Source organism: Bactrocera neohumeralis, chromosome 6 (assembly GCF_024586455.1).
Source record: "Bactrocera neohumeralis isolate Rockhampton chromosome 6, APGP_CSIRO_Bneo_wtdbg2-racon-allhic-juicebox.fasta_v2, whole genome shotgun sequence".
Taxonomy (NCBI): domain Eukaryota; kingdom Metazoa; phylum Arthropoda; class Insecta; order Diptera; family Tephritidae; genus Bactrocera; species Bactrocera neohumeralis.
In genome coordinates this window covers 5,527,927-5,553,458 of record NC_065923.1, presented here as the reverse complement: position 1 = coordinate 5,553,458, position 25,532 = coordinate 5,527,927, and the positions used below count along the sequence as shown (strand labels likewise).

The window sequence follows — 25,532 nt, the reverse complement described above, 5'->3', positions numbered from 1 at the left end:
AAATTTATATATAACATTGGCTACAAAAATTGCAGGCTGATGCATGTGTGCAAGTATCGATGGCGCCCACCGGTGAGCATGTTATCACCACTCTGGGCGAAGTGCATGTGGAGAAGTGTGTGCGCGACCTGGAAGAGAGCTATGCCAAGATAAAAATCAATGTCTCTGAACCTATAGTGTCTTTCCGTGAGACCATAGTACCTGAAGCTACAATGGATATGGTTAATATGGCTATAGTAAAGACGGCCAGCGATAAAGACATAACTAAAAAGATTATCACACAGCAAACAGCCAACAAGTTGGGCACACTACGCATTATAGCGTTGCCGCTGCCTGAATCTACTGCTACTGTGCTAGAAACATACCACAGCTTCATTAAAGAGTTGACAGCAAATAGCAAAGGCGTTGCAGTTTCTGAAAAATACGTCGCACTTATAGCTCAGCTAAGAGGGCAAATTTGTAACACTTTGCGTGAATTAGAACTTAAGGGTCTGTCAGAGCTAATGCCGAGCAAGTTGGTGGATCGTATCTGGGCACTCGGTCCGCACAATTGCGGTACTAATATTCTCCTTAATTTGAGCGACTATGAGCAACCGAATTTTTGGCAGTCGTTGATGAACCAAACGGATAATGATGCCGCTACTAAAGTGGCGAGTGACGTGCGCAGAGATTATAATAGCTCATTTGTTAATGGCTTTCAGTTGGCGACCGCTGCTGGGCCACTTTGCGAAGAGCCGATGCAAGGCGTCGCTTTTGTGGTGCTCGAGTGGTCGGTCGAGGAGGGAGACGACTTGAATTCCAAGTCTTTTGGTCCATTTTCTGGTAAGTCAAACGGTATCTATTGTTCGTACGTTTATAAAAGCCTGAATGCGTTTCTTCTTCAAGGCCAAGTGCTGACTGCAGTGAAGGAATCTTGTCGCATGGCATTCCAGGCGCAACCGCAACGTTTGGTCAGCCCTATGTTCAGTTCTACAATTGTGGTAAATGCAGAAGTTTTAGGTGAGTCAAAGTTTAAATTTTCTTTGTTTTGTTGCTTTAATTATTTGAGGTTAAGCGCAAACGGTGCAGGAATTTGTGTTATTATACAAAAAGTCTGTTTGAAATGCACTACAAATGCTGGAGAGACGACGAAAATTATATTGACAAAATCCACAGCGTCCATGTTCATGAACTGGACAAAGTAGTACAGACTGTATCCTAACGTTAAAGCTAAAATTTTTGACTGTCAGTAATTCAATGATTTATGATGTGTAAGACGCGACAGTCTATGCTACTGTGATAAATACCAAAGTACAGTGTCGTAGCAAAATCCTCAAAGTCGCTAGCCGGCAGTTCATGGGGAAAAGACAAAGAAACCTTGCTGAAAACCGGCCGGCGAGTCATAAAAAGTACCGATATCGAAATGCCGACGAAGAAGCTTCGGATGCAAAAACTAACGGATTATCACAGGATGCCTCTTGATGACAGCGAGCATGCTTCTGGGCAAGGAACATAACTAACTCTTCTCATAACTAACACGCACTGACCGCCATTAACACCTTCACTGACTCCTTCTCAGTCAATGTCGTGCTTGGTCTCAAACCACCACCCATTGCAGACTAAGAGCTGGAGTTATCACCAGAATCTAGAGTAACTCTTGCTCAACTTCGCTATGGATACTGTAGCAACCTAAACTCCTACTTATCCAGGTTCGACTCCGACGTACTAAATATACATACATATGTCCAGCATGCGATGAGTCCCCGCATGACACTAATCACCTCTTTGCATGCCCAACGAACCCCACTCATCTAACGCTCTTCTCTCTATGGTCCGATCCCGTCGAAACATCACGTTTTCCCGGCTTACAGTTAGATGGATTCGTTGACAATCACCCAACCGGGAATTACATAACCGCTATAACAATAACAACATTATCACAACATTATCTTTTGAAGAATTTTTCATATCACAATCATCCCGCCGTCATAAAATTTGAAGAAAAATTATCTCAGCTCCACAGAACTGAGTGTGAGTACCCTGACTGGTCTTCATTGAGTGCTTTGGAAAGAACGGAGATAAATATTGTTTTTGCGATTCTCATATCAATCGCTACAACTTTTATTAAGCTACCTTACTGTACATCTAGAGAAACTGGAAAGTCATCTCCATCCTCTGGTCGGTAAAAACCCCGATGATGATAGGGAAATGAATCGTGTGATCACGACATTCTTTTCTTTCCTCCGGTCATTTTGTGTTGTAGTTAACTTTTTACCGTTATAGAACTTACTTGCCTCTTCAGCTATCCTCTTAAGCCTTATTCCATTTGGAACCTAAACTTTTATCGTTGGTCCGTAATCGCAACTAAATATGACCTTGTTTCACCTTGAAACCCGTTATTTAATCAATAAAAGACCGTCAGTTTTATTTTTAGTAAAAAATAATTTATTACAAAGTACAAGCGGATCGTACAAAATGCAATCGATTGCGTTTCTGTCATCTCTAAAATTAGTTACTAATAAATGCGGCTTAAATGTAATGTATAAAATAAATAATATTTGCATAATATAAATACTAAATCGTGTTATGCTTAAGATTTTCGATTTTCGAATTCGCAAACGTTAGAAACCGCAAGTAGAATAAAATAGCTGTTTCCTTGGCGTTGCGCACAAATAAAACAAATTCATCGAAGCACTTCAAAAACAAGCGCGAAATGCTTCAATTAATTTGTAATGTGTATGTAATTAATATATTTAAGTAAATATAAAAATAATATAAAGTAAAATGCTAAAATATATTCGCGCTAAAAGTAATTTAGTATATCGATAAACGTTTATCGATAGTGGAACTTAATTGATACGATAAATTTACTTTTAGTTGCCTTCTAAAAATAATAATTTCTTAGTACAATGTTGCCTTCTCAGTGTCGCGGAAAGCAATCTACCACGAATAGAAATATTTCTAGGTTAGAAACGAAAAATTTTGTTTCGAAGAATCATCGGGGGAATTAGTGGTTTTTGAGTTGTAATGTGTTACACTTTTTACTGAGTTGCCCAACAAATTCATGTTTTTAGGCTAAAAAATAGTTATTTGCTTAAAAATTTAAAGTTTTGCCGAGTAAACAGAAATTTCCCGTGATTTTCTAAAAATTGTTGATATATGTATACCACATGGTCATTACGCTATATACTGCCGTCTACTATTGTTGTATTTGTTATTGCTGTCATTAGTATTATTATTTTTTTTTTAACTTGTAATTTTTATAATTTTTAATTTTTAAATTAAAATTTTTTATTTTTTAATTTTGTTTTTATTTTTTAATATAATTTTTTTAGTTTTCTTATCGTTCATTCAGTCACAGTAATCGTTTGATTAAGTAATTTTTCTATAAAACTCGCCTCTTTCACTTTAAAGTTTTGTCTCACAAAACCTGAAGGCCGCTTAGAACTGCCGGCTCTTACACTCTTACAGTTTTACTTTTATTTAACTCCTTCGTATTTATGTAATATACGATTTTATCAATTAAATTTTGTTTTTTGTTTTATTCCTGCTTCTACCACTTCACTCGAGATCGCACTCGATCACTTCTATACTAAGATTAAAAAAGAATTACTCATACGCCACGTCCTCCCCTTTCACCCGAGTTCACGTATGTTATGTACGTTCAGCTCAATCCCAAACGATCGTCTGCTGAAACTCCATAACACGATCCCATGGGAACTCGGGTGTGTCATCGTCCCAATCGTTGGCCGCTATATCGTTCACCGAACGCCTGGCGCGCAATTGTGCCAGCTCTTCGTTTTGCTGCTGCTGCTGCGACGTGGCCGCCGCCAAATCACCGCTCGACGTTGTCTCCTCGATGCCGCCGCCGGCTGCAGCAGCTGCCGTCTCCGCAGACTGTTGTGTGCTCGTATTCAGCGACTTGTCCTCATCTTTGGCCGCTTCGATTGGTGTCTCGCCTTTGCGTTCGTTGTTGCGTCCATAGATGCCCGTTTGGAAGTTGTTAATCGAAGTGAGCGTATCCGGTCGATAGTTGCCGACATTAATGGCCGATTGATGTGGGTTAATGTTGCTGATGCCGCTGCTACTGTCCGGCCGGTTCAAGTATTGATAGCCGCCGGCCTGGCCGTGTTGGCTTGCAAAGCTATTTTCCGGATGGTAATTGCTGCTGCTGCTCGCGGCTTGCGCTGCGGCGGCGTACGATGATGAGCTCGGTCGGCCATAGGTGTCTTTAGCGCCGTACTGTGGTACGTTGATGTAGGCGCTGCTGCTTTGCGTGCTGGGACGATAGAATGGCTTTTGTAGCTGATAGCGCTTGGGTGGCTGTGCGGATGGCTTGCGTACCGAGTAGCCGGGCTTGACGCACATCATGCCGAAGACACGTATGCCGGGCACGCTGGCGTACTTGGGTTGATCGTGAGCCATGGGACCCTCTGCGCGTTCGGGGAACAATGAAATGTGTATTAGTTTAATTAAATCGTAATTATCCACAATTATTTCGCAATTTTGCGGCATTAAACATTTGATTGTCGATTGCTTTGCAAAATTGCTTATTAATTGCGCATAATTCTGAATTTTTCTGCATTGCTGCCTTGTTTTCGCTTACCCATTTTGAAGTGGTCGGGACACCTGCAGATGATTAGATAGTGCGACTTGCCGGTGCGTATATTCTGCAGTGCCAATAGAGACCAGTCCTTCGGTGAGCTGCACTCACGCATCTCGGTGGTGGCCTCGCATGTCTTCGCCAAAGTGATTGCCTGCTTGATAAAGGAGAGAGCGGAGAAGGGAAGTACACGTACTTTTTAGATTGCATCAAATATTAAGGAAATGTAGAAATTATGAGATTCTATGGAAAAATGTGATGCGTGTGGTCTAAAAGTGTTGAGCGAAACATCCGTTATTTTTCAGTGAGTGCAGTGCTGCAGTTGAAACTTCTGCTTCGTGGTGACCCCTGTGCCAAGCAGTTGATAAGAAAATGGGACTATTTTCTTCCCTAACCTTATGAGTTGTTCAATTTTGGTTCCGTAGATTTTGTTCGTAGATTTTTTGATAAATCTGCGAAATATTATATTTTCTGTAAACATTTTTTTTTCCCGACGATTCCTCATATACTCATTTCATCACTTTATTTTTGGGTTCTTTATGGAGTTATCGGTAAATAAGTATCTTATAAGATCTCTAAATACCATCTATCTTATAAGCGATCCTTTCCGATATGCGACTATTTATAGCTGATTCTGTGAGACCACCAAGTTAGTATAAACTGCTTGTTCCTCTTTTTATTCGGACCCGACCTCGACAAATGCTAAAACAACGTACTTTAATTACGTCAGGAATCGCTTATTTAGGAATTGTATAGTCAACATTTCGAAAAATCCAGTTAAAAATATAATTAGATTATCGGACTTTGATTAAGAATCCTTATCAGGCTCAGCGGTTGAGATATTCCTTGATCTTAGTTGACTTTGACCGACCTGAACAGTTTTCTTCATCTTTCTTTGTTTGTTCTTCTGTACAGTGTTATCTTAATCCATTTGTTTCAAGGTCATAAACTTGTTAACTCTATTTTCCAAGCATTTTCCATCTTTCTGTATATCTAGGAGCGTTGACGTTTGGTACGACGAAACTTCAGCACGTACTAATAATGAACCTCCATCTGACATTACAGAGGACTCGTAGATCTATGAATGGCGTCACAACCAGCCAGTGTAACCTAACCTAGGTTGGAATCGACCAGTCCGGGTCAAATTTGATCGGGTAATAAATCGACAAGGATGCTATCGACCGAAAAGTTGAGCATTTAATTTTTCCATTCATTTACTATCTTTCTGCATATCTTATCTCCATAACCTAAAACCCCAGATAACTTCTAAATCCTTCGAAAAGATAGCGAATTATGATTTTAATCATATCAGTGGTAGTTTCCTTGCTGCGCCACCAAGTCGGAGCTCGCCATCTTTTTAGCTGCTGGCCATAAAGTCTTAGCTCTCACCCCTCTTGGCGAATTTCGCGTTCCGCCAGTGAAGTTCTGTGGAGCAATGCCTGAAAAACGGGCGCCTCGCCGCGGCAGCACAGCATTAAAACCTCATTTAATGACAAATAAAACCGCTAATCACGATTTTTCCACACACGCCGCCGTGCGGACGCGAAGAAATTGCCAGCGAGCAAGCGAACGCCGCAACTAAAGTGCATGTTAAAAGGCGAAACACCAGCCAAAACAACAACAAACAAAGCACAATAAATATCTGCACATGCACGGCTATCCAGCGAAACAGCAGCAACAACAACTACAACTACAACAACAACGACAACAGCAGCAGCAATTACTAAAGTGCAGCAGGGCGAAATCGAAAAAAAGAAGAAAACACCGCAAAAAAGCATTGCTACAGTTCGCCCAGCGGCAACAGGCCAGATCGCGCACAGCTCGGCTTGCCTGCCGGCGCTTCGCCACTGCAACAACAGCAACAGCTCAACTGGTTGCGGAATAAGTCAATGCGCCTCCAAGCATGCCGCCGCGCCGCACTTGGCCCACAGCAACGCCGTGGCTTGCCTTCGCAGTGAAATAGCGAAACAGGCCAGCAATGTGCCCCGACCGCGCTGCCCGCAAGCCTTGCTGCCACTGTTTTTTATTTCCGACTTTGTTGTTGTTTTTTTGCAGTTTTTTCTAATTTTCTTCTGGCATCTGTTTTTGCATGTTTTCCGCTGCCTGCTGGCATTTATGTATGCATATGACTGCGCTTGCCGTGGTTGTTGTTGTTTGGTTGTCGTGGCTCCAGCCACTTCCAGCTACCATCAAATTGCCGTCTAATTTGCGCCAAAGCTGTGAGGCTTTTCTGTCTCACGCGATGCCATGCGATGTTGTTAGAATGGTAGACAACAACAACAGCAGCAGCACTATCAACAACAACAATAACAATAACAATGAGAGTGGCATCAGTCTCAGCGTGCTCGGTAGCATTGACAGCAGCGACGTTCGGCGGACACCTGGTGATTTGGGGAGACACACAATAATTTGCTTTATTTACGCAATTAGTGCAGATTCTGTTTGTCTGCCGCTTTGTGTGCCCGTGTGTTCACATATTTTATTGCGGTGTCCTATTACTAATGCATTAGTGCATTTAAATGGTCGAAAATGAGATGCTGCAGAAGCCTTCTCATTACGCGGTTTATGAGTGATACAAATATTGTGTGAGGCGGCGGAATGATCTCCAAAAGAAATTTCTTTTTCATCTCGTTGCTTTAATTTTTCTTTGTGGCGGGATGTCTAAGCTGTCTGTGGGTCCATTATGAAAGCGCCAATGGGGTTTTGATGGACTAATTTAATGGTTGTCGAATGTGTTTTTATATTATGTAGGTGATGAGATAAGAAGACATTTTTGAACCTAAAGGTACATATTTAGTAGTAAAGCTCTGAGTTTATAATTTTTGCTTTTTCAACAACTGAGGACAGGAATGCAGAGTGTAAGACGGGAAATGTAAATATTGAAATTTATTTTTGTATCTCAGGATCAAAGCAAATTGGTTTTACACTATCATCTTGCTGTTGTGAGTTATACCTGTTCTTTTGAGTTGTCTCTGATTTGACTAATGCTTTGCAAAGAGTTGTCTCAGAGAAAAGCTTTATGGTACAGACAATAAAATACAATCAGTTTGTCTGAAGAAAATATGAGATGACCGATTACCGATAAATTTTCACATAATTTTGTCATCTGGTCAAGATTGACCCGGACTGAATACACTTTCTCGTATTTTAATTCAAATCTATATTATTACCTGCTATAGGTTCCTGAGCCATTACAAGCTTGCCAAAGCTTAATCCAATTTTTCCAATCCAATTTTGGTCTTCAATGCCCTCAGGGAATTTGGTTTTTTGGGTTTCGGCTAATTTTTAGAGCGTCATTCGCTAGATTGTTGGATAATTTTCACGTTATATTCATAAGCCTAAGTCTATTCATTAGTAATGATGCGTTTGACGAATGAAGGGCCGCCGCTACGAAATATCCGAAAAGGGTGACTGGCGGATCTGGGGGACTAGAAATGCCTTAGGGGCATACAGGATCGCAAAGATGATGTGCAAGGTAGTGGAAGGACAGCACGCAACTTTTTTCACATGATCCCATGTTGCCCTGGTCACAGGTCACAGCTTACTGGCATCACATGAGAGCCGTATGGGCATTTTTGATGATGGCATAAGTAGAAAGTGCAAAGAAGTAGTCATGAGAGAGACGCTGAAACACCTCATCTGCTTATGTCCGGAACTAGAATATAGAACTGGGCTTTGATATCTACTGGATGAAGTATCGGAACTAGATATCAAGTGTCTTTTAAAGTTCGCAAACAGCGTTGACGTCCTGCGCGACTTAAACTTCAGCTCGTAGAAATAATGAACCTCCACCTGCTATTTCAAAGGACCTGTAGGTGTGTGTATGGCGTGAAAACCAGCCAGTGTAATCTAAACTAGGTTGGAATGGATCAGTCCGGGTCAAATTTGATCGGATAGTAAATCGGCAAATATGCTATCGACAGACAAGTTGAGCATTTAATTTTTTCGCCGAGTTTTTTTTTAATAGCGACCGAAATCTATGAAAAACAGCAGATACAAAAATTTGACATTTGAACTTTCCTCCCGAAGAAGAAGAAATGCTTTGAATGCTTTCGAAATAAAGGCATAGGCTTCCTAAAACTATATTATTTACTTCCTAAACAGCTGCGAGCAAAGGGGCATCTATTCCGGTCACAAGCTCAGTGGCTGTGCGGCATATTAGTGCCAAGTACAATAATTTAGTTTTCACACCTTTAATGGACTGCCAGATTTCCGTTTTCTTGTCATCCCCACAGCAGCTCCGGTGATTTACATTGCCTCAACACCAGATGCCACTCAAGGCAAATTATTTTGCATTTAAGTGCGTTCAGTGCCGAAGTCTGCTCCGGTGGATTATCGCACTCACACACACGCACGAACAACTGGAGTGGCAACATAAAGAAGAATTGAGCCACATAAGTATACGCTTGGTAGTAGAATATCTCATTATAATCCCATAGACTTGCAGCCTGATTGTGCAACACATGTTGCGCGTTCGACTTGAAGCAGTTATGAAGCTGTTGAATGCAAAATACTCGCAATTATGCCTAATAAAGCAATTTAAGTCAGACGAAAATGCATTGCGGCGCTAAAATATGCAGAATCGGTTTGCAAGCCATCCCCAGGCTGCATTTATATAATACGAGCGTGTGGGGGTATTGCGTTCTACGGCAGCTGGTAATTGAATTAAATGCTCTTAGTGCTTATAATGGACCAAGCTAGTGTTTTAACGATGTGAAAAGCGGTTAGGGAAAATTATTTAAGATTTGCACGAAGGGACTTGGCTTAGTTATTAGCTGAAGCTAAGCAAGCAATGGCAGTATAGTTAATGCATGTGCTCAGGTCTTGTCAGCTGCAGCACTTAACGCTGAGATATAAATTCTTCTACATTTTTGTGGCCCTTTTTAATGCGAGAAGTGAAGATTATGTGCATACATTTTGATCTATTTTCCTGTTCTACGTTAATCGCTTTTAGATTATTCACGACTTAGTGTGAAGAGATCTGTGGTAAGCTGCAATTTTCAGGCCAGACTCATATCCATTTATTAGCATTGAATTGTGCATAAAATTGCATAAGCGTATGTATGTATACATATTTGTATACATACATATGTATTTACTTATTTACTGGCGTAGACACCGCTTACGTGATTATAGCCGAGTTACCAACAGGGCGCCAGTCTTTTCTACTTTTTGCTATGTGGCGCCAATTGAAGATTCCAAGCGAAGCCAGGTTCTTCTCCACTTGGTTTTTCCAACGGAGTGGAGGTCTTCCCCTTCCTCTGCTTCCCCCGGCGGGTACTGCGTCGCAGACTTTCAGAGCTGGAGTGTTTTCGTCCATTCGGGTAACATTACCTACCCAGCGTAGCTGCGGTCTTATAATTCGCTGAACTATGTCAATGTCGTCGTATAATTCGTACAGCTCATCGTTCCATCGAATGACTATAAATCTTTTGCAGAACTTTTCTCTTGAAAACTCGCAATGTCGACTCATCAGTTGTTGTCATCGTCCAAGCCTCTGCACCATATAACAGGACGGGAATAATGAGTGACTTATAGAGTTTGAGGTTTGTTCGTCGAGAGAGAGGACTTTACTTCTCAATTGCCTACTCAGTCCGAAGTAGCACCTGTTGGCAAGAGTTATTATACGTTGGATTTCGAGGCTCAAGCAGCTCACGACTTCCGGACTTCGACCAATTATTCTCTGGGTAACCAAAAAACATTCGTTTCAAAGCGAGCTAAAGTGGGAAGGCTCCCTCCTAAGGGTTGCGCCCTGGGTTTGGGATCCGCCACGTAATAAACGCTCCCAATGAAAAGTAAAAAACAGCATCGGTAGAGAAACCCCTTTTGTTTTTATAGATTGATTAAAGTTGCTGCAACTATTATGATCAATGCGCCATCTAGCGCATTTTTAAAACACTGCTAGCAACAAACATGAAACCAAAAATATGGACGCGCGAGCAGCTTCTGTTCTTCCCATTTCTCACTCGTTTCTTCTATACCTACTTACGAAATATTTGAAAAGGTAAAAAAAAATCAACTTTCAGTATTACTGCTAAACATTTTCCTGCTTGCCTAGTCGGGCTAACTACTTAATAATCAAAATAATTGAGAATTTTGTATTTTTAGAATTTTTCTCATACTCATCTTAATTTTACTGGTCTGTGTGCTCTCCGGACTAACTTAACCGCTAGTTAAGCCAGCAGCATTGCAGGTTAATCTTACGACTAACTGCTTATTTAAAATAATTACACAACAACAATAGAAAATAATACCAAAAAAATAAACTCTAACTGCTTGTAGATTCATCGTTTAATTCCATTTCTCACCGTCTGTTATTTACGAGCATCGAAAGCCGCAAAATGCAAGCTTACGCCTCGCGTTGCTACTCCTACACTCCCACCCCTATCAACTTGTGCTGCCGTTCGCCGCGCTTTTAGCAATTCTAACAACTCCTTGTTAGCCTGGTACTTTTCCAATTTGCTGCTGCACTTCCGCACAACGCCAACACATTTAACCACACACACACACACACACACAAACTTGTCTAGAATTAACCATTAATGCAGCGAACTGCATGCGCCGCCACCTCTTCATCCCACCCACTTACCTTCTTCTTGCTGTCGCCCACCAATTTCGTTGTATGCTGATCGTCCTCATTCAGACTGGCCGAGCAGGGATCACGGTATCTGGTGGCCCAACATAGAAGTAATGAAACAAGAGAAACAATAAAAGAATTGTGAAAACACAATTAAATTGCAGAAGCAAAACAGAAAAACAAGAGCTCAAGCATTCACTTTATAAAATGAAATAATCAATTGTGAAATTATTTAACTCTATTCATGCAACAGGCAACAGGCAGCATGGTTGTGGCGTGCACTTGGTGCTGGCATGTGGCATGTTGCAAGTGGCATGTTAGGCAGCGCAACCGGGCTTCCAGCTGCCAGCTTGCAGATTGTTGTATCCATTACACGGCCAGTCAAGCAGCGCCACGCCACGCCGCTTCGTTCCGCTCGCGCTCGCCCCACGTTCAGCCGCGTCCCGCTCAACGCTCTACGCTCGCTTGGCTGTCAGCTTGTATATTTGATTGTCTGTTGGCTTGTCCGTTTAGCCTTCCAAAGCACTGCTTCATGTGTCTATTCAAGCCTCGGCTTGTTGTTGTCCAATGAAGCTTTCCTCACACACACACACACGATCGCATTCGCACTTACATGTATCCTTGCTAATTTAGGTTGTTTCGTTGTGGTACTCACCTTGATGGACAGGCGCATAATGGCTGTGTGTAATTCAGACGCACATAGACCGCATTGCAGACCTGCTGTATCGCGCACTCGGGCAGCAAGTAGATATGTTGATTGTGCGGATAATAGTGATACTTTGTCGGCTTGGCGGTGGCCGATGGTTTCTGCAATGAAGCCACGAACAAAAACACAAAGCGAAAATAAAGTAAAACACAATCAAATGGGAAAGAGATTAGTAATTTGTTTTACTACTTAAATGAGAAAATAAAACGGGCATGGCTGCGGCGGCATGAATGGCATGGTATAAATGCGGCGATTGGCTTTGCCACTTTGCATCGCATTGCTTGCATATTTGCTTAACAAATTAATCTCCATTGTAACTCCTGCGAAATTGAGTGCTTTAATGTTTTTTTCTTATCCTCCCTATGTATATGTATGAGTATATATTTATATGTATAAAGTTTTAGAGTGTAATCATATTGTTAAAAGAGCAGCAAATAATCAATTAAGCTTATGCACATAATATCTGAAAAATTTGCTGCTGTTAGTGATATGTTAAGCGTGTAAGCAAATAATTTTTAAAAAGCGTAAATCTCGACTGGTAGACAGGTAGCATAGTGTAAAAGATATTAAGCGTTTGGCCACTCTCTTAAAGGCATTTTTGATGGCGTATGAGTTATATTAGTATGTAAGTGTGCAACGGTAGTGGCACCCGATCTTCATTCTAGCTTGGTCACTGACTGTCATCAAGAAGTAAAAAAATATACATAGATAGTTATATACTATTTAGTAGTCGAAAAAGTATTTTCGTATTTCTAATCAACTTGTTTTTTTTAAATAAACATATTTTTTTTTATAATTATATTTTTTTTATATTATACTAATAAATAAATAAACAAATTGTACCATTTTAGTCGACCACTGTTTGCCATTTTTCTGCGAGAGACATTATTCCATCAGTGTAAACCTTTTCTGGTTTCTCGGCAAAAAATTGCGACAAGTAGTGTCACAGGCTTCTCTTGACTTTACTACATTAAGGGAGTTCTGAATTGACCGAAACAAATAATAGTCCGATGGTGCAAGGTCAGGGCTACATATATGGTGGATGCATCAAAACTTCCCAGCCAAGCTCTCCCAGTTTTTGCCGAGTCATCAAAGATGTGTGTGTATGTCTAGCGTTGTCCTGATGGAAGACGAAGCCCTTTCTGTTGATCAGTTCTGGTCATGTTTTTGCGATTGCTTGCTTCAATCTCATCAGTTGTTGACAGTAAAATGTAGAATCAATCGTTCGACCAGGCTGGAGCAGCTCATAGTGGATGATTCCTTTCCAATGCCACCAAACACTCAGCATAACCTTTCGAGCCGTCAATCATGGCTTTGTGACCATTTGTTGAGCTTCACCAGGCTTTGATCATGAGCTTTTTTGCATATTATTGTCGTATTTGGTCCACTTTTCGTCTCCAGTTTCCATTCGCTTCAGGGATGGTTTGATTTCATTTCGTTTTAGCAAAAAATCGCAGTTGTTAATTCGGTTCTTTAAATTTTCCACAGACAATTCATATGGACCCAAACGTCGTGCTTCTGTTTGTAGCCAGACGTTTTTGAATGGTTCAAAACCATGATGATGAATGTTAAGCTCGTTAGCGATGTCATAGCTGCTTATGTCACGGTCCTGGTCAATCTTTTCCATAATTTCACTAACTTTTTCTACGATAGGTCGATCAGAGCGTGCGTCTTTCACATCGAAATTTCCAGAACGGAAGCGAGCGATCCATTGTTGTGCTACACGGACTGATACAGCATCGTCTCCGTAAACTTCACAAATTTCATTGGTTGCTTGCGTGGCATTCTTCTCTTTTTTATCCAAAATTTTCAAAATATAGCGAATTTCTTCATTATTTTCACTCATTTTTGAAAAGCTGTATTTTTTTAACATCCCCGAATTTAATTTTTTTTGTTAAATGAAGCTTAAAATCTCACTTTACGAAATACGAAAATACTTTTTTACCAATAACATATTTTGTGCTTTAAAATGCTTTTATTTGCTAAAAAGGTTCTGAAAAAGTTTTGTTTCCAATTATATTTCTAGTTGATTATATTTATGAGAGCTGTTTGTTCGATTCGCCACTTTCCAAGTTTTAGTGGATCAGTTGACAATTAAAATAGTGAAAATTCTTCTTATATCTTATTTTTGTCCATAATCAGGTGCAATAGAGAATTATATCTGAAACTGACTATATTATTCCTATGTGAGTCTGTATTTATGTAGATATTATTTATATAAGTATTCAGTACGTATCATCACTCCCTTCAATTTCATTGTGCAATCAAATAGCAACACTTAATTTGTTGCATCACTGCGGTTTGCAAATATCCGAACGCACTTCATCACACAGTAGTAATAAAATTCGCAAATATTTGCTTGCTCATTGAACGTTAAATGCAAGTGCAAATATTTGCCACACAATGCATAAAGTGGCAATATTGACATATTGTACATAAGCGACGCGCTGCAGATTTCCTTACGAAGACAACGTGAATATTTGAACTTAAACTTGCAACTTACTGCCAAATTAAGCATGCACGCACATTTATAGACACGAATTTAAGAAAAAGAAAAAAACGTTGACTTCGGGTGCACCGATGCCTTATTAATACCCTTCACAAATCCAAAATAGTCCATGCAAGCACTTGATTTTGATTAGTCAGTTTATATGGCAGATATATGCTATATTGGTCCGATCTGAATAATTTCTTCGGAGGTTGCACCGTTATGTTGGAAAATAGTCCGTGCCAAATTTTTTTAAAGATATCTCTTCAAATAAAAAAGTTTTTCACATAATAACTCGATTCCTATCGTTCAGTTTGTATGGCAGCTATATGCTATAGTGCTACGATATCGCCGGTTCCGATACATGAGCAGTTTCTTGGGGAAAAAAGGACGTATGCGAACTTTCAGATCGATATCTCAAAAATTGCGGTCTTAGTTTGAATATATACAGACTGCCTGACGAACATGGCTAAATTGACCCTCCTCATAATGCTGATCTCCGACGTTTCGTTCTGGGCAAACTTAATATACCAGGTATAAAAATATTGGATTCACATAGTACTTATGTATAGTTATGATATTTTTTAAGTCTGGTTCGATTTGATTGATATTTTTGTCTCTGAGCTCTTTTTCTATTTTTTTAATTCGTCAACACTTCGAAAGATCTTGGATCTGGACAAATAACTAGTTAGCTCACATATTGATAATGGTACATCCCTGCGAGTCCTTCCAAGTGATAAAAGAAAAAAAAAACTCTTCAAGTTAAACACAACTTTCACAAATTCTCAACTAAGCGCAAGCTTCATAAACTACCTCCTTCGAAAGAGCACATTATACGGGAAAACCGTTCAAGCTTGTAAGGTGAGAATGACGAGGCTTCTGCTTGTTATTATTTGGCATTTGGGGGAAACGCGAAGCTTTTACTTTACCGCCGTTTGGCATGCCACACTTGAAACGCAGCCTAACTGCGGTGAATGAAGCCAGCTGCCACACATGTGGCACGAACATAACAGCTCATAAATATTTGCAAGCCTATACTTTTACTTCAACGATAGACGCCGTAGTAAATGTTACGATTTTATAATCAAAAACACTAGGTGCGTACCACTTTCATTTGCACCAATTCGTAACTAGTGCAGAACTGATGTAATGTGGTATAGTACAAGAACTATGTAAAAAGCTGTCAAAACTATTTATAAGATAACAAAACTGGAGGCGAAAGGCAATCAATATTATATTTATTTGTAAGCAGGTCAGTACGCAACCGAGGAACACTGGTGCCACCATTGCATACAAATGTTCTCATATGAGTATATGGATTTTACCTTGGCGTGTTGCTCAAGTGCTTCATATCAAAGAACACTTCGAAAGTAGCCGGATTACATTGCAACACGAACTTGTCTAGGACTTGAAGCCGTCGGTTATTTAGTATTGCTGCACACAAGCAAATATATAACTATCTGATAGCGCTTTAGCCTGTCCATCTTCACTCTATCTAACTAACGCACGCACGCGTATATTTGCTTGTCCGTCCGCCTGTCTATCTGCCACATCCGACAGTTGTTATCAGTGTGGCATGTGCGCGAGCGCGTGTTGGGCGCATAATTCAATTATTTGTTGCTATTGTAGTTGTGGTGTATTTTTTTTCCTAAGTGCCTGCCTCATGTTGCATAAAAATGAGGTTAATCAAAATCAAGACCTTCACACACGTCTAAATTTCACGTTTTGCACGCGGACATACACTCACACACATTGCCACCGATATTCAACTGGCAAGTTGCAAGGCGAAAATGTGCTCATGTGATTATATGTGAGTGTTTATGTGATGGCGTATGTACATATGTACTGCAAGTGTAGTTTGCTGCCTGTTTGCTGCTAAGCATGCACACATACATACAAACACTCCTCTATTCATGCCAGCAGAAAAGATAGCAACGCAAGAGTTGAGCGTTGATTGTGCACGCAGATGATCACGTGAAATTGCATGTTTGCACAAACACATATATATGTGTATATATGCTTATTGCAAAGTGCAACATAACAATTTTTTAATCATATGTACATTCGATTATGCCCCATTGTGGCACTCACCACACCACTCTCCCGCCCGGTTTGATGACGGCAAATATCCATTCTGTGGCAACGTTGCACCTCCTATTTATATAGTAAAATTTATTTGTATGCACCGCGATTGTTGTGGCGCACTCACTCGCGTAATTGAATTTTTGCATGTAAACTATCAATCCAGTGAATTTCGAAAAAATTGTTTTGATGTAGGAAAAAAGGGAGCGTGTTTGTTTACATGACGAAATTGATGTTTACCCTCCTAATTATTGTCCACTATGCAAAGATAATTAATTGTATAATTTAATTTTATGATTTTGTACTTATTTTTTAAATTTAAATTAAGGTTGTCGAAGCATTTTAACCACTCAGATTGAGGTATTTCTCAATCGCACGATAGGTCACATACCGATTTAGTAATAAGTTCGTCGATGCATTTTTGTTGAAAAAATGTTTGCGATTTGTTCGTTTTTTTGGCCGAGATGAATATTCTAAGTTACTGTAAACAGCAATGTGTACAATACCGTGCAAATACCCAATACTTGGATAATGGACTTTTGGCCTGACAAAATTTGACTTTTGATCAGTTCTAATGACGAAATCGGTAATTTGAAATTTGATAGAGATCGCAACATTTCTCTCTGAGAATGCGAAAAATCAGTTTGACGCGTCATTTTCGTCATTTTGATATACAAATATTGGGTAGTAGAAAAGGTCTTTTCGTATTTCTAATCAAACTTCAACTTATTTTGGTCGGCCACTTTTTGCCATTTGTCCGCTAGAGATATTATTCCATCAGTGTAAAACTTTCTGGTTTCTCGGCGAAAACCCGCGACAAGTAATTTTCACAGGCTTCACTTGAAGCCAAATTTACGCCATTAAGGGAGTTCTGCATTGACCGTAACAAAGTCAGCGCTACATATATGGTGGATGCATCAAAACTTCCCAGCCAAGCTCTCCCAGTTTTGCCGAGCCATCAAAGATGTGTGTGGTCTAGCGTTGTCCTGATGGAAGACGAAGCCCTTTCTGTTGATCAGTTCTGGTCGTGTTTTTTCGATTACTTGCTTCAATCTCATCAGTTGTTAACAGTAAAATGTAGAATAAATCGTTCGACCCGGCTGGAGCAGCTCATTGTGGATGATTCCTTTCCAATCCCATCAAACACTCAGCATATCCTTCCGAGGCGTCAATCATGGCTTTGCGACCATTTGTTGAGCTTCACCAAGCTTGAACCATGATCTTTTTTGCACATTATTGTCGTATTTGATCCACTTTTCGGTACCCGTTACCATTCACTTCAGAAATGGTTCGTTTCAGCAAAGAGTTGCAAATGTTAATTCGGCCCATTAAATTTTTCTCACACAATTCATGTACCATGTACCCAAAGATCGAGCTTCTTTTTCTAGCCAGCCTTTTTTGAATAGTTCAAAACCGTTTGATGATGAATGCTAAGTTCCTTAGGATGGTCCTGGTCAATCTTTTTCATACTACCCATACTTTTTCGACTACCCATTATATTGCTACATCTACCGTTAGGCAAATAAAACTATTACATAAATACTCGCCTTAAAAATATGCCTACATACATTCATATATGTTACAATGACATAATATAATCCAACCAATTTGAGTGAAAGCATAATAACTATTGACTAGTAACTGTGAAATTTAGTCCCGTGGCTCTCTTCATGCCCATGAAAAGATCTTAACTTCGCGAACTTAAAAGATAAATATGAGTGACAAGCCAAAAAGAAACTATTTTAAGTATTTTATGTTCGAAGGGAATTTCTATGTATATATGTACATATGTACATATGCATATGCGGGTCTGCATGGATTTTCACCACCTTCAAAGTTCAAGTGACAGACCTCTTGAAAATCAGCTCAAACGCAGCAGCGGAAATGTCGCTTTCTTTTCAATCTCCGCAACAACAATGTCAGCTTCAACCTCAACTTCAACTTCAGTTTAAATAACAGCGAACGTGGAGTCAGGAAAAGTCCACAAACAACACAAAAATCAATGGTGAATGACAGAAATATCATCAAAAACCGACATGACACGAAAGCGCGCCAAAAGCACTCGAACTGCAGCGTAGAGGAAAAGGCGGTCTTTGAAAACGTGTTCGTGGTCATAAAAGAAGCAAACATCGGCACACGACACACGAGCGGTCGAAAAAGCACCGAAATGCAAATAAGCGGCGCAGAAAAAGAGTAAAAGTCGCTGGTGACGCGAAAGAATCAAATAGTGCAAATATTGGTTAGCGAACTGCAAACAGGCACCAATACTTCGACAAGTGTGTGGATTGCGTGTGTGTGAGCGGTTGCAACTGGAGGAACGCCAACTGCAATTGAAACCGAATCTGTGTGAATTTGTGCTTACGCGTTTAAATATACCTAATATATAGTATATATCTGACGACATGTATCGGCATATCGCTTCAATATATACAAAAGTAGATCTATTTGTATATATTTATGTGGTGTGTATGTATTGCTGCGTTCGTGTTTAAGTTTTCCGCACTGGTTGATAATTGAGAACGCGCGCTAGCGTGTTTTGTTGTTTTTGCCTTTTCGCCAACTAAAACCAACAACGTCAGACACGATTTTATCGCTGCCGTGACAACAACAAACCCAACTGCAACACAACTTAACGACAGCAACGTCAATTGCAGCAAAGATTGAGTGTTGTCTGTCGATAAGTAAATTTCAAATAAAAATCGAAAGAAGCAAAGTAATCAATAAATACTGGAGAGCACGAAAAAAATCACAAAAAATTTACCAGAGCCACTGCTTGAACTCTAACCCCGTTTGGTGCGCGCGGCACCACTGAAATGGCATGCCATAAAACCGGCAAAAAACGCTCCTAATGAAAAGAGAAAATCGCAACTCCGCACTCGGATGCAAATAAAAAAGCGAAAAGTGTTTGCTGAAGTACAGACAGGCTTTCGCAAGCGTGTGGAAGGCGGGCTATGTGCGAGCGTTGTGTGGCGCTGTGTGTCGCTGTGTGGGTTGTGGAAACATTTTAATATGCAATTCGTGCAAATTTGTGGCAAAAGTCGCACTGCGCCATTAGCGACTACTACAAATGTGTATGGGAACATTTCAACGACCAACTCAACACTTTTTGCGCCATTAAGGAATGAGCAGCTCTTCTGTGAAATCAAAGAAGAGGGGTTTAAATGTGCTGAGCAGTGAGGCTGTTGTTGTGTGCTGTGTTTTAGTTTTATGGACTAGCCGAAAGACAAGCTTAAATTCATGTTAAATAGTGAACTAAAACTTATAGATAAACTTAGAAGTGCTGAAGCTTCAGGGTCCAATAGTATTTTGGAATTTATGCTTTTAGCTTGATTTGCCTGTAATCGTATCGCTTTGTTCATTTATCTTAACATTTCTTCTCGAACTCTCGCTTTTGAGGTTTTTTTTTTGGATTGCGTAGAAATAAGCACTCTTAATATCGTTTTAATTCGACATTTGAACCGAAAGTATAAAAGTGTTGGAAATACTTGTTCCAGCTGGGTACATATTGAAAAATAATATAACATTTTTGAATTACTTGTTAGACAGGCTTTTTAGAGAGAAGCTGGTTGACCTGATTCACTTTGTTTCTAAGCGATGTTGCTAAAATAGACTTTGAAATATCATTTTTGATTTACATGAATCATAATTTCGATCAACTGATACGTCGAATATTGGACCACAAGCCAATTTATTATTTTATTTCGATTTTTTTGAGGTTGTTCGAAGTCTTAGAGTCGAAAAAGGATTAATATTTCGCAGAAAATGTCAATGAGGATCATGCTGTGTATAAACATTAAATTATTGCATACTTGCCGGAGATCATTCGTATATGTTTAGTGCTTTAATATTTTAATATTCGGAAACATTGGAAACTATTTAGCCAACGCTTCCACTACAGTGAATAATTGTTATTATTGTTGTTCATTTTCTGCCGAACCGCAGCGGCAAGTACTATAGAAGCTTGGAAAAGTATATAAATCGCACAAGACTCAACTATTCCACTTGAATCCAAACATGTTGCATTGCATTTCATTATAGTTTGTGGTAAGTAATTATTGAAGTGCTGCATATTTTTTGCCTACATGAACTACATGCCACCCCGCGCCAGGCAGCCAGGCGGTTTCTCTTTGATGCACGTTTTTCATGCATATGCATACAGTGTACTGTTGGGAAAAACTATTACCCAGTGTTGCAACTGCAACATACGTACGCGTGTGTTGCAATTTTATGCTCCATTCATTTTCGCCTACACATACATACACATGCATATAAGTGTGGCTACTGATAAGTAATGGCATATTTGATTGCAAACTTTCTCATTAGGTCTATAACTCAACCTAACATTGCCATTGGCTCATCAAGATACTTTATGGTGGATCCACCATTTTGCGTTGCATATTTGCTGCTGAGTACTTTCGCGTGAAAACTTTGGTGGAGAGAAATTTGTGTAGGTACACTTTCCATATTTATTTTATGTTTTACAAGTACACACTTTTAGGGCTAATATTTTAATTGAGTGTCAATTGCAATAATATATCTTTATAAAAATTAAAAAAAAATATTTAGGAACTTCGAGGTTTATTTGATGCTATTTTTTGTTTATTAGGGGGTTGTGAATTTTTTAGGTTAGAAATTATGACGTAAATATATTTAAAAAAATTTTTCGATATGAAAAGAAAAATTACGAATCTAAAATTCAGCAAATATAACAAAATATTTTGATATTGTAAGTAAAATTATTTTATAAATATGTAGCCATGAATCATAACCTTCTTTCGGTCCACTTAATTTTACTCAAGTTTAATTAAAATTCATGGATAATTTTAGTTTAATTAATTAAATTTTTTATTCAAAACATCAATCATCTAATAATTATTCGATTAGATTCGCGGCATTTCAACTTACTTGTTACTTAAGTGCTCATATTATTACGGTAATAAACTGTAAGCAGTCTCTGCATCGGCGCAACGCACTCAAATAACGCTTTTATAATCAATTTTACACTTAAATACATAATTATAGTTATATTTATATATTTGTGAATGATAAAGCAAGAAATTTATTTATAATCAAGCAGAGTCATTGTACTGCATTCAGTCTCACATGTCAGCCAGTTTTATGCCTCCTGATTTTAGAGCTTTCCTCAGCGATTTCCAATAATTTCGCCTTATGTAATAACTATTATAAACAAAATCAAAGCACAATTGGTAAAAAAATTAAACAATAAAATTGTACTGAAGTAAAAATTTTCTTCAAACTTTCTATATGAGCTTTATGTATTGTTCCCGTTAAACTACGTTATCGCAAGGGTACAAAAGGATGAAATGTATTCATATATATAAAAGTAAAGTTGAAATCCTTGCTAGAAGCTGAGGCAGAGAAGTGCCTATTTATTTTGATTTTAATAAATGGAGGGTTAAACGAGGGTTGCCCCTTATATTTCGCAATTAGAGAACCAAAATAAATATTAATCGCTGAAAATCGCTTTCTTTTTTTTTTAAATATTACTAATTTAATATTAAGATCTATGTACATATACCTACACTTTAGCATAGGTTTGAATCAATTGTCGAAGCACGTTTGCCACTCTGATTGAGTTATCTCCAAAATATGCGTTCTGAACGCATCAACCGCCTCTTCAGGTGTCGAAAACTGTTGACATCTTAGTTATTTTTTTCTCGTGCGGGAATAAAAAGAAACGATTCGGTGCCAAGCCATGACTTTACGGTGGCTGACTGATCAATTTAATATTTTGAGTGTTCAAAAATATCTTTGACTAATCTACGACCTCGACTAAATTCACCATACCATCGATAAACACTGGCCCTGCCCTTGAAGGAGCTTCATCACCAAAAATGTAGTTAAGTTCGCTGTTGCTGAGGTAAAACACGTCGAAGTTTGTTAAAACTAATAGCGCGAAAACGTTCGGGATTTAATTCCATTTTTTGGCAGAGATGAATATTTTAAGTTACTGTAAGCAACAGAAATATAGTTTGTATGTCGAAATGTTCTTAGTATGTATACCATAAAAAATGTTAACCAGGGTTACCAAATCCCGAAATATAAAAGGCAACTTAGGTATAAGTGTAAAGTGGCCTTTTAGTGGTCCAAAATACATAAGAAAAATTTATTTCCTTCACTGTTAAACGAAAGCTTTAAAGTTAATCGTCAGTTTCGGTTGCGAATTGACCCAGTTTCCGTTGCGAATGGACCCATGAAAAGTATAACCGAATGTCTATATTTATAAATATTGCCTACATTTTGCCGCCCTGACATAACAAAGTGCTAAAACATATTATCCCAAAAACAATGGTTTTTGAATGAAAAATAGCTACTCTTTTCTTAGTCTATTGCAGCAGTGTTTTGCACTTCTTCTTGAGGTTCCCATAATCTTAATATATAATTATATGTATGTAAGACCACTTTTCATTTAATTCAATATGGATACTCGTATGAAAGTGTGAGATATTGAACAATACAATGGCAATCCACACACATATTTATATATACTTATATAGATATGTAAATATGTATAATAATTTAATTAACTCACTTCAATCAATTTTCACACGCTGCTGTTGGCCACTGCACGCTTTTGTTTCATTTGTGTGCTTTTCATTTGATTTACTTATAATTATATGCCGCCTTAGCTAAGCGAGTATTTTCAATAGCAAAGCATAGAGTCAATTTCCCCTGAAATACCCAGCTGGAAAACTGCTCACAATAATCTCTGAATCATTTCTGCATGAAATCAATCATTCCTTCTTCCATTAACAAACGTGAAAGTCTGTAAACAAGCACTTAATGTGAAGCTTAGAGCTAAAATTTTTAATTTGTGTTAAAATTTCCTTCAAGCCAGCTGATTAATTTGGTTACACATTTCAAACTATTGCAATATCAGCAATATTCGTGGAAACAACATGAAGCTTGCGGCATAATGAAAGTGTTTTTCAGCACACACCGGCTTGACACACATATATACATATGTACACATGTATATATTTATTCCATTGTTGTGAAAATGAAATTTTGCACGGCCTTACATTGCAGCAACAAACAAACTATTGTTTGTACAGACAAATAACAACAATTGCAATGGGTGTTTGCCTCCGGTTTCACACAAACACGGGCATATGGTATATACATGTGTACATATTTGGGCTCACATGCTCAGCGCCCCGTTAATTAGGCGTGAAATCTGTCTGAGGAAGACACAAAGTGGCTACAACAAAGCGTGACAATCGCAATGAAAATGGCGTCGCTTAAATAGGAACCGCATTAAATAGATGAAAAGCCTATTTGCAGCGATGAAAAATGACTTTAATTGAAAGCACAATTACGAAAGACATCGATGGCTGAGCACGAAAGAAAGCATGCTGGCCTGAATGATGTTGTTGCTTTTTCGTTGTTTTGCAACACTTCGTTAGTGATTTTGGTGAAATTTGTTACTCAACAGTTTGTAACGATTTTAATATATAATATAATTTTTACATAATAACGGTTTTTACGGGTGTTAATTGCTCACGGTATACATTTTTATTAGCTTTGGAGTAGCCTGCATGTTGCACTTGATTTATTTGATTAATTTTTCAGTAATTTTGACTGATCTGGACTTGGATTTACGTTATAACAAAATTTAAATTATATTTTTTTGTATTAAGTTTTGCTGTATTCTATACTATCCTTTATTTTGGCTTAAGATTTATTAAATTAATTTTTTCTTTGTTTGTTGTTTTTTTTTCGATATACCCTGAAGATGATACCATATATTAGGTTTGCTACGATGTTTGGAACACTCAGAAGGAAACGCCAGATACCATATAAATGATCAGCTTGACGAGTACAGTCGATTTAGCCTAACCCGCCTGTATGACAGTCTGAACGTCTGTTTATATTTACGAACTAGTCCTTCAGTTTTCGAGATATTGATTGGAAATTTTGCACCCGTCCTTTTCTCATCTGGAAACTGCTCATTTCTCGAAACAGCCGATATATTGGGTAGTCGAAAAAGTCTTTTCGTATTTCTAATCAAACTTCAACTTTTTTTAAATTTATAATGAACTTTAATGAACCAAATATGTGCCATTTTAGTCAACTACTTTTTGCCATTTTTCCGCTAGAGACACTATTCCATCAGTGTAAAACTTTCTAGTTTCTCGGCGAAAAACTGCGACAGGTAATTTTCACAGGCTTCTCTTGAAGCCAACTTTACTCCATTAAGGGAGTTCTGCATTGACCGAAACAATTGGTAGTCCGATGGTGCAAGGTCAGGGCTATATGGTGGGTGCATCAAAACTGCCAGCCAAGCTCTTCCAGTTTTTGTCGAGTCATCAAAGATGTATGTGGTCTAGCGTTGTCCTGATGGAAGACGAGCCCTTTCTGTTGATCAGCTGTGGCCGTGTTTTTGCGATTACTTGCTTCAATCTCGTCAATTGTTGGCATTAAAATGTAGAATCAATCGTTTAACCAGGATGGAGCAGCTTATAGAGGATGATTCGTTTCCAATCCCACCAAACACTCAGCATAAATTAAATTAAGCTTAAAATCTCACCTTTCCTACACTATATGGTAAAACACAATGTAATTGGTAGCATTGGAGATATACGACTGCAACGACATATATTGACAAAATACGAAAATAATTTTTCGACTACCCAATAGTTGCATATAAACTGCCCGTTCAATCTTGGAAGGAATCTTTTGAATTTGTGAAGGGTATTCTAGCTTTGGTGCAACCGATGCTAACGTTTTCGCTTGTTTCGATCTTGGTTTGGCCGAAATTTGATTTTTTTTTGGTTTTAATATAAAATTAAATTCTCATCGACTTTGATAAAGTTTACAGACGAAAAATTAAGAATACCAAGTTTAATTTTATATTAGAACCAAAAAACTTAAAAATTAAATTGAATTAAAAAATAATAATTTTTAAAAATTATGTAACCTTTAAATTATGACCGTTTTCATAGGAAAAATATAAACACATCAACAGCTGCTTGCTTTCCTCTTTAAACTTTTCCAGCTTGCTGAGTTTGTGGGTAAAACATTTATTTGTTTGTTTATTTGCGTGTTGTGATCACTTCTGCTTCCATTTATGCTT

General features: G+C 38.6%; 2 protein-coding genes across 3 annotated transcripts in view; one reads left to right on the top strand and one right to left on the bottom strand.

Moving 5' to 3' along the window:
* The window catches only part of LOC126763047 (elongation factor-like GTPase 1), a 179,910-nt gene that overhangs the window by 2,288 nt on the left and 152,090 nt on the right, over window positions 1-25,532 (top strand). For both annotated transcript variants that reach the window (XR_007667549.1, XM_050480222.1), the window contains exons 6-7: window positions 36-822; window positions 886-999. Coding sequence is in view for 1 of the 2 variants with exons in the window: in XM_050480222.1 (XP_050336179.1) it covers window positions 36-822; window positions 886-999 (901 nt within the window). In the remaining variant the exon portion in view is untranslated. The remainder of the gene's footprint in view (window positions 1-35; window positions 823-885; window positions 1,000-25,532) is intronic.
* The window catches only part of LOC126763050 (uncharacterized), a 63,656-nt gene continuing 41,747 nt past the window's right edge, over window positions 3,624-25,532 (bottom strand). Inside the window, exons 2-5 of the mRNA XM_050480228.1 lie at window positions 11,815-11,966; window positions 11,172-11,250; window positions 4,586-4,739; window positions 3,624-4,412 (exon numbers count right to left, since the gene is read on the bottom strand). Coding sequence (XP_050336185.1) covers window positions 3,649-4,412; window positions 4,586-4,739; window positions 11,172-11,250; window positions 11,815-11,966 — 1,149 coding nt within the window. The 3' untranslated portion in view covers window positions 3,624-3,648. The remainder of the gene's footprint in view (window positions 4,413-4,585; window positions 4,740-11,171; window positions 11,251-11,814; window positions 11,967-25,532) is intronic.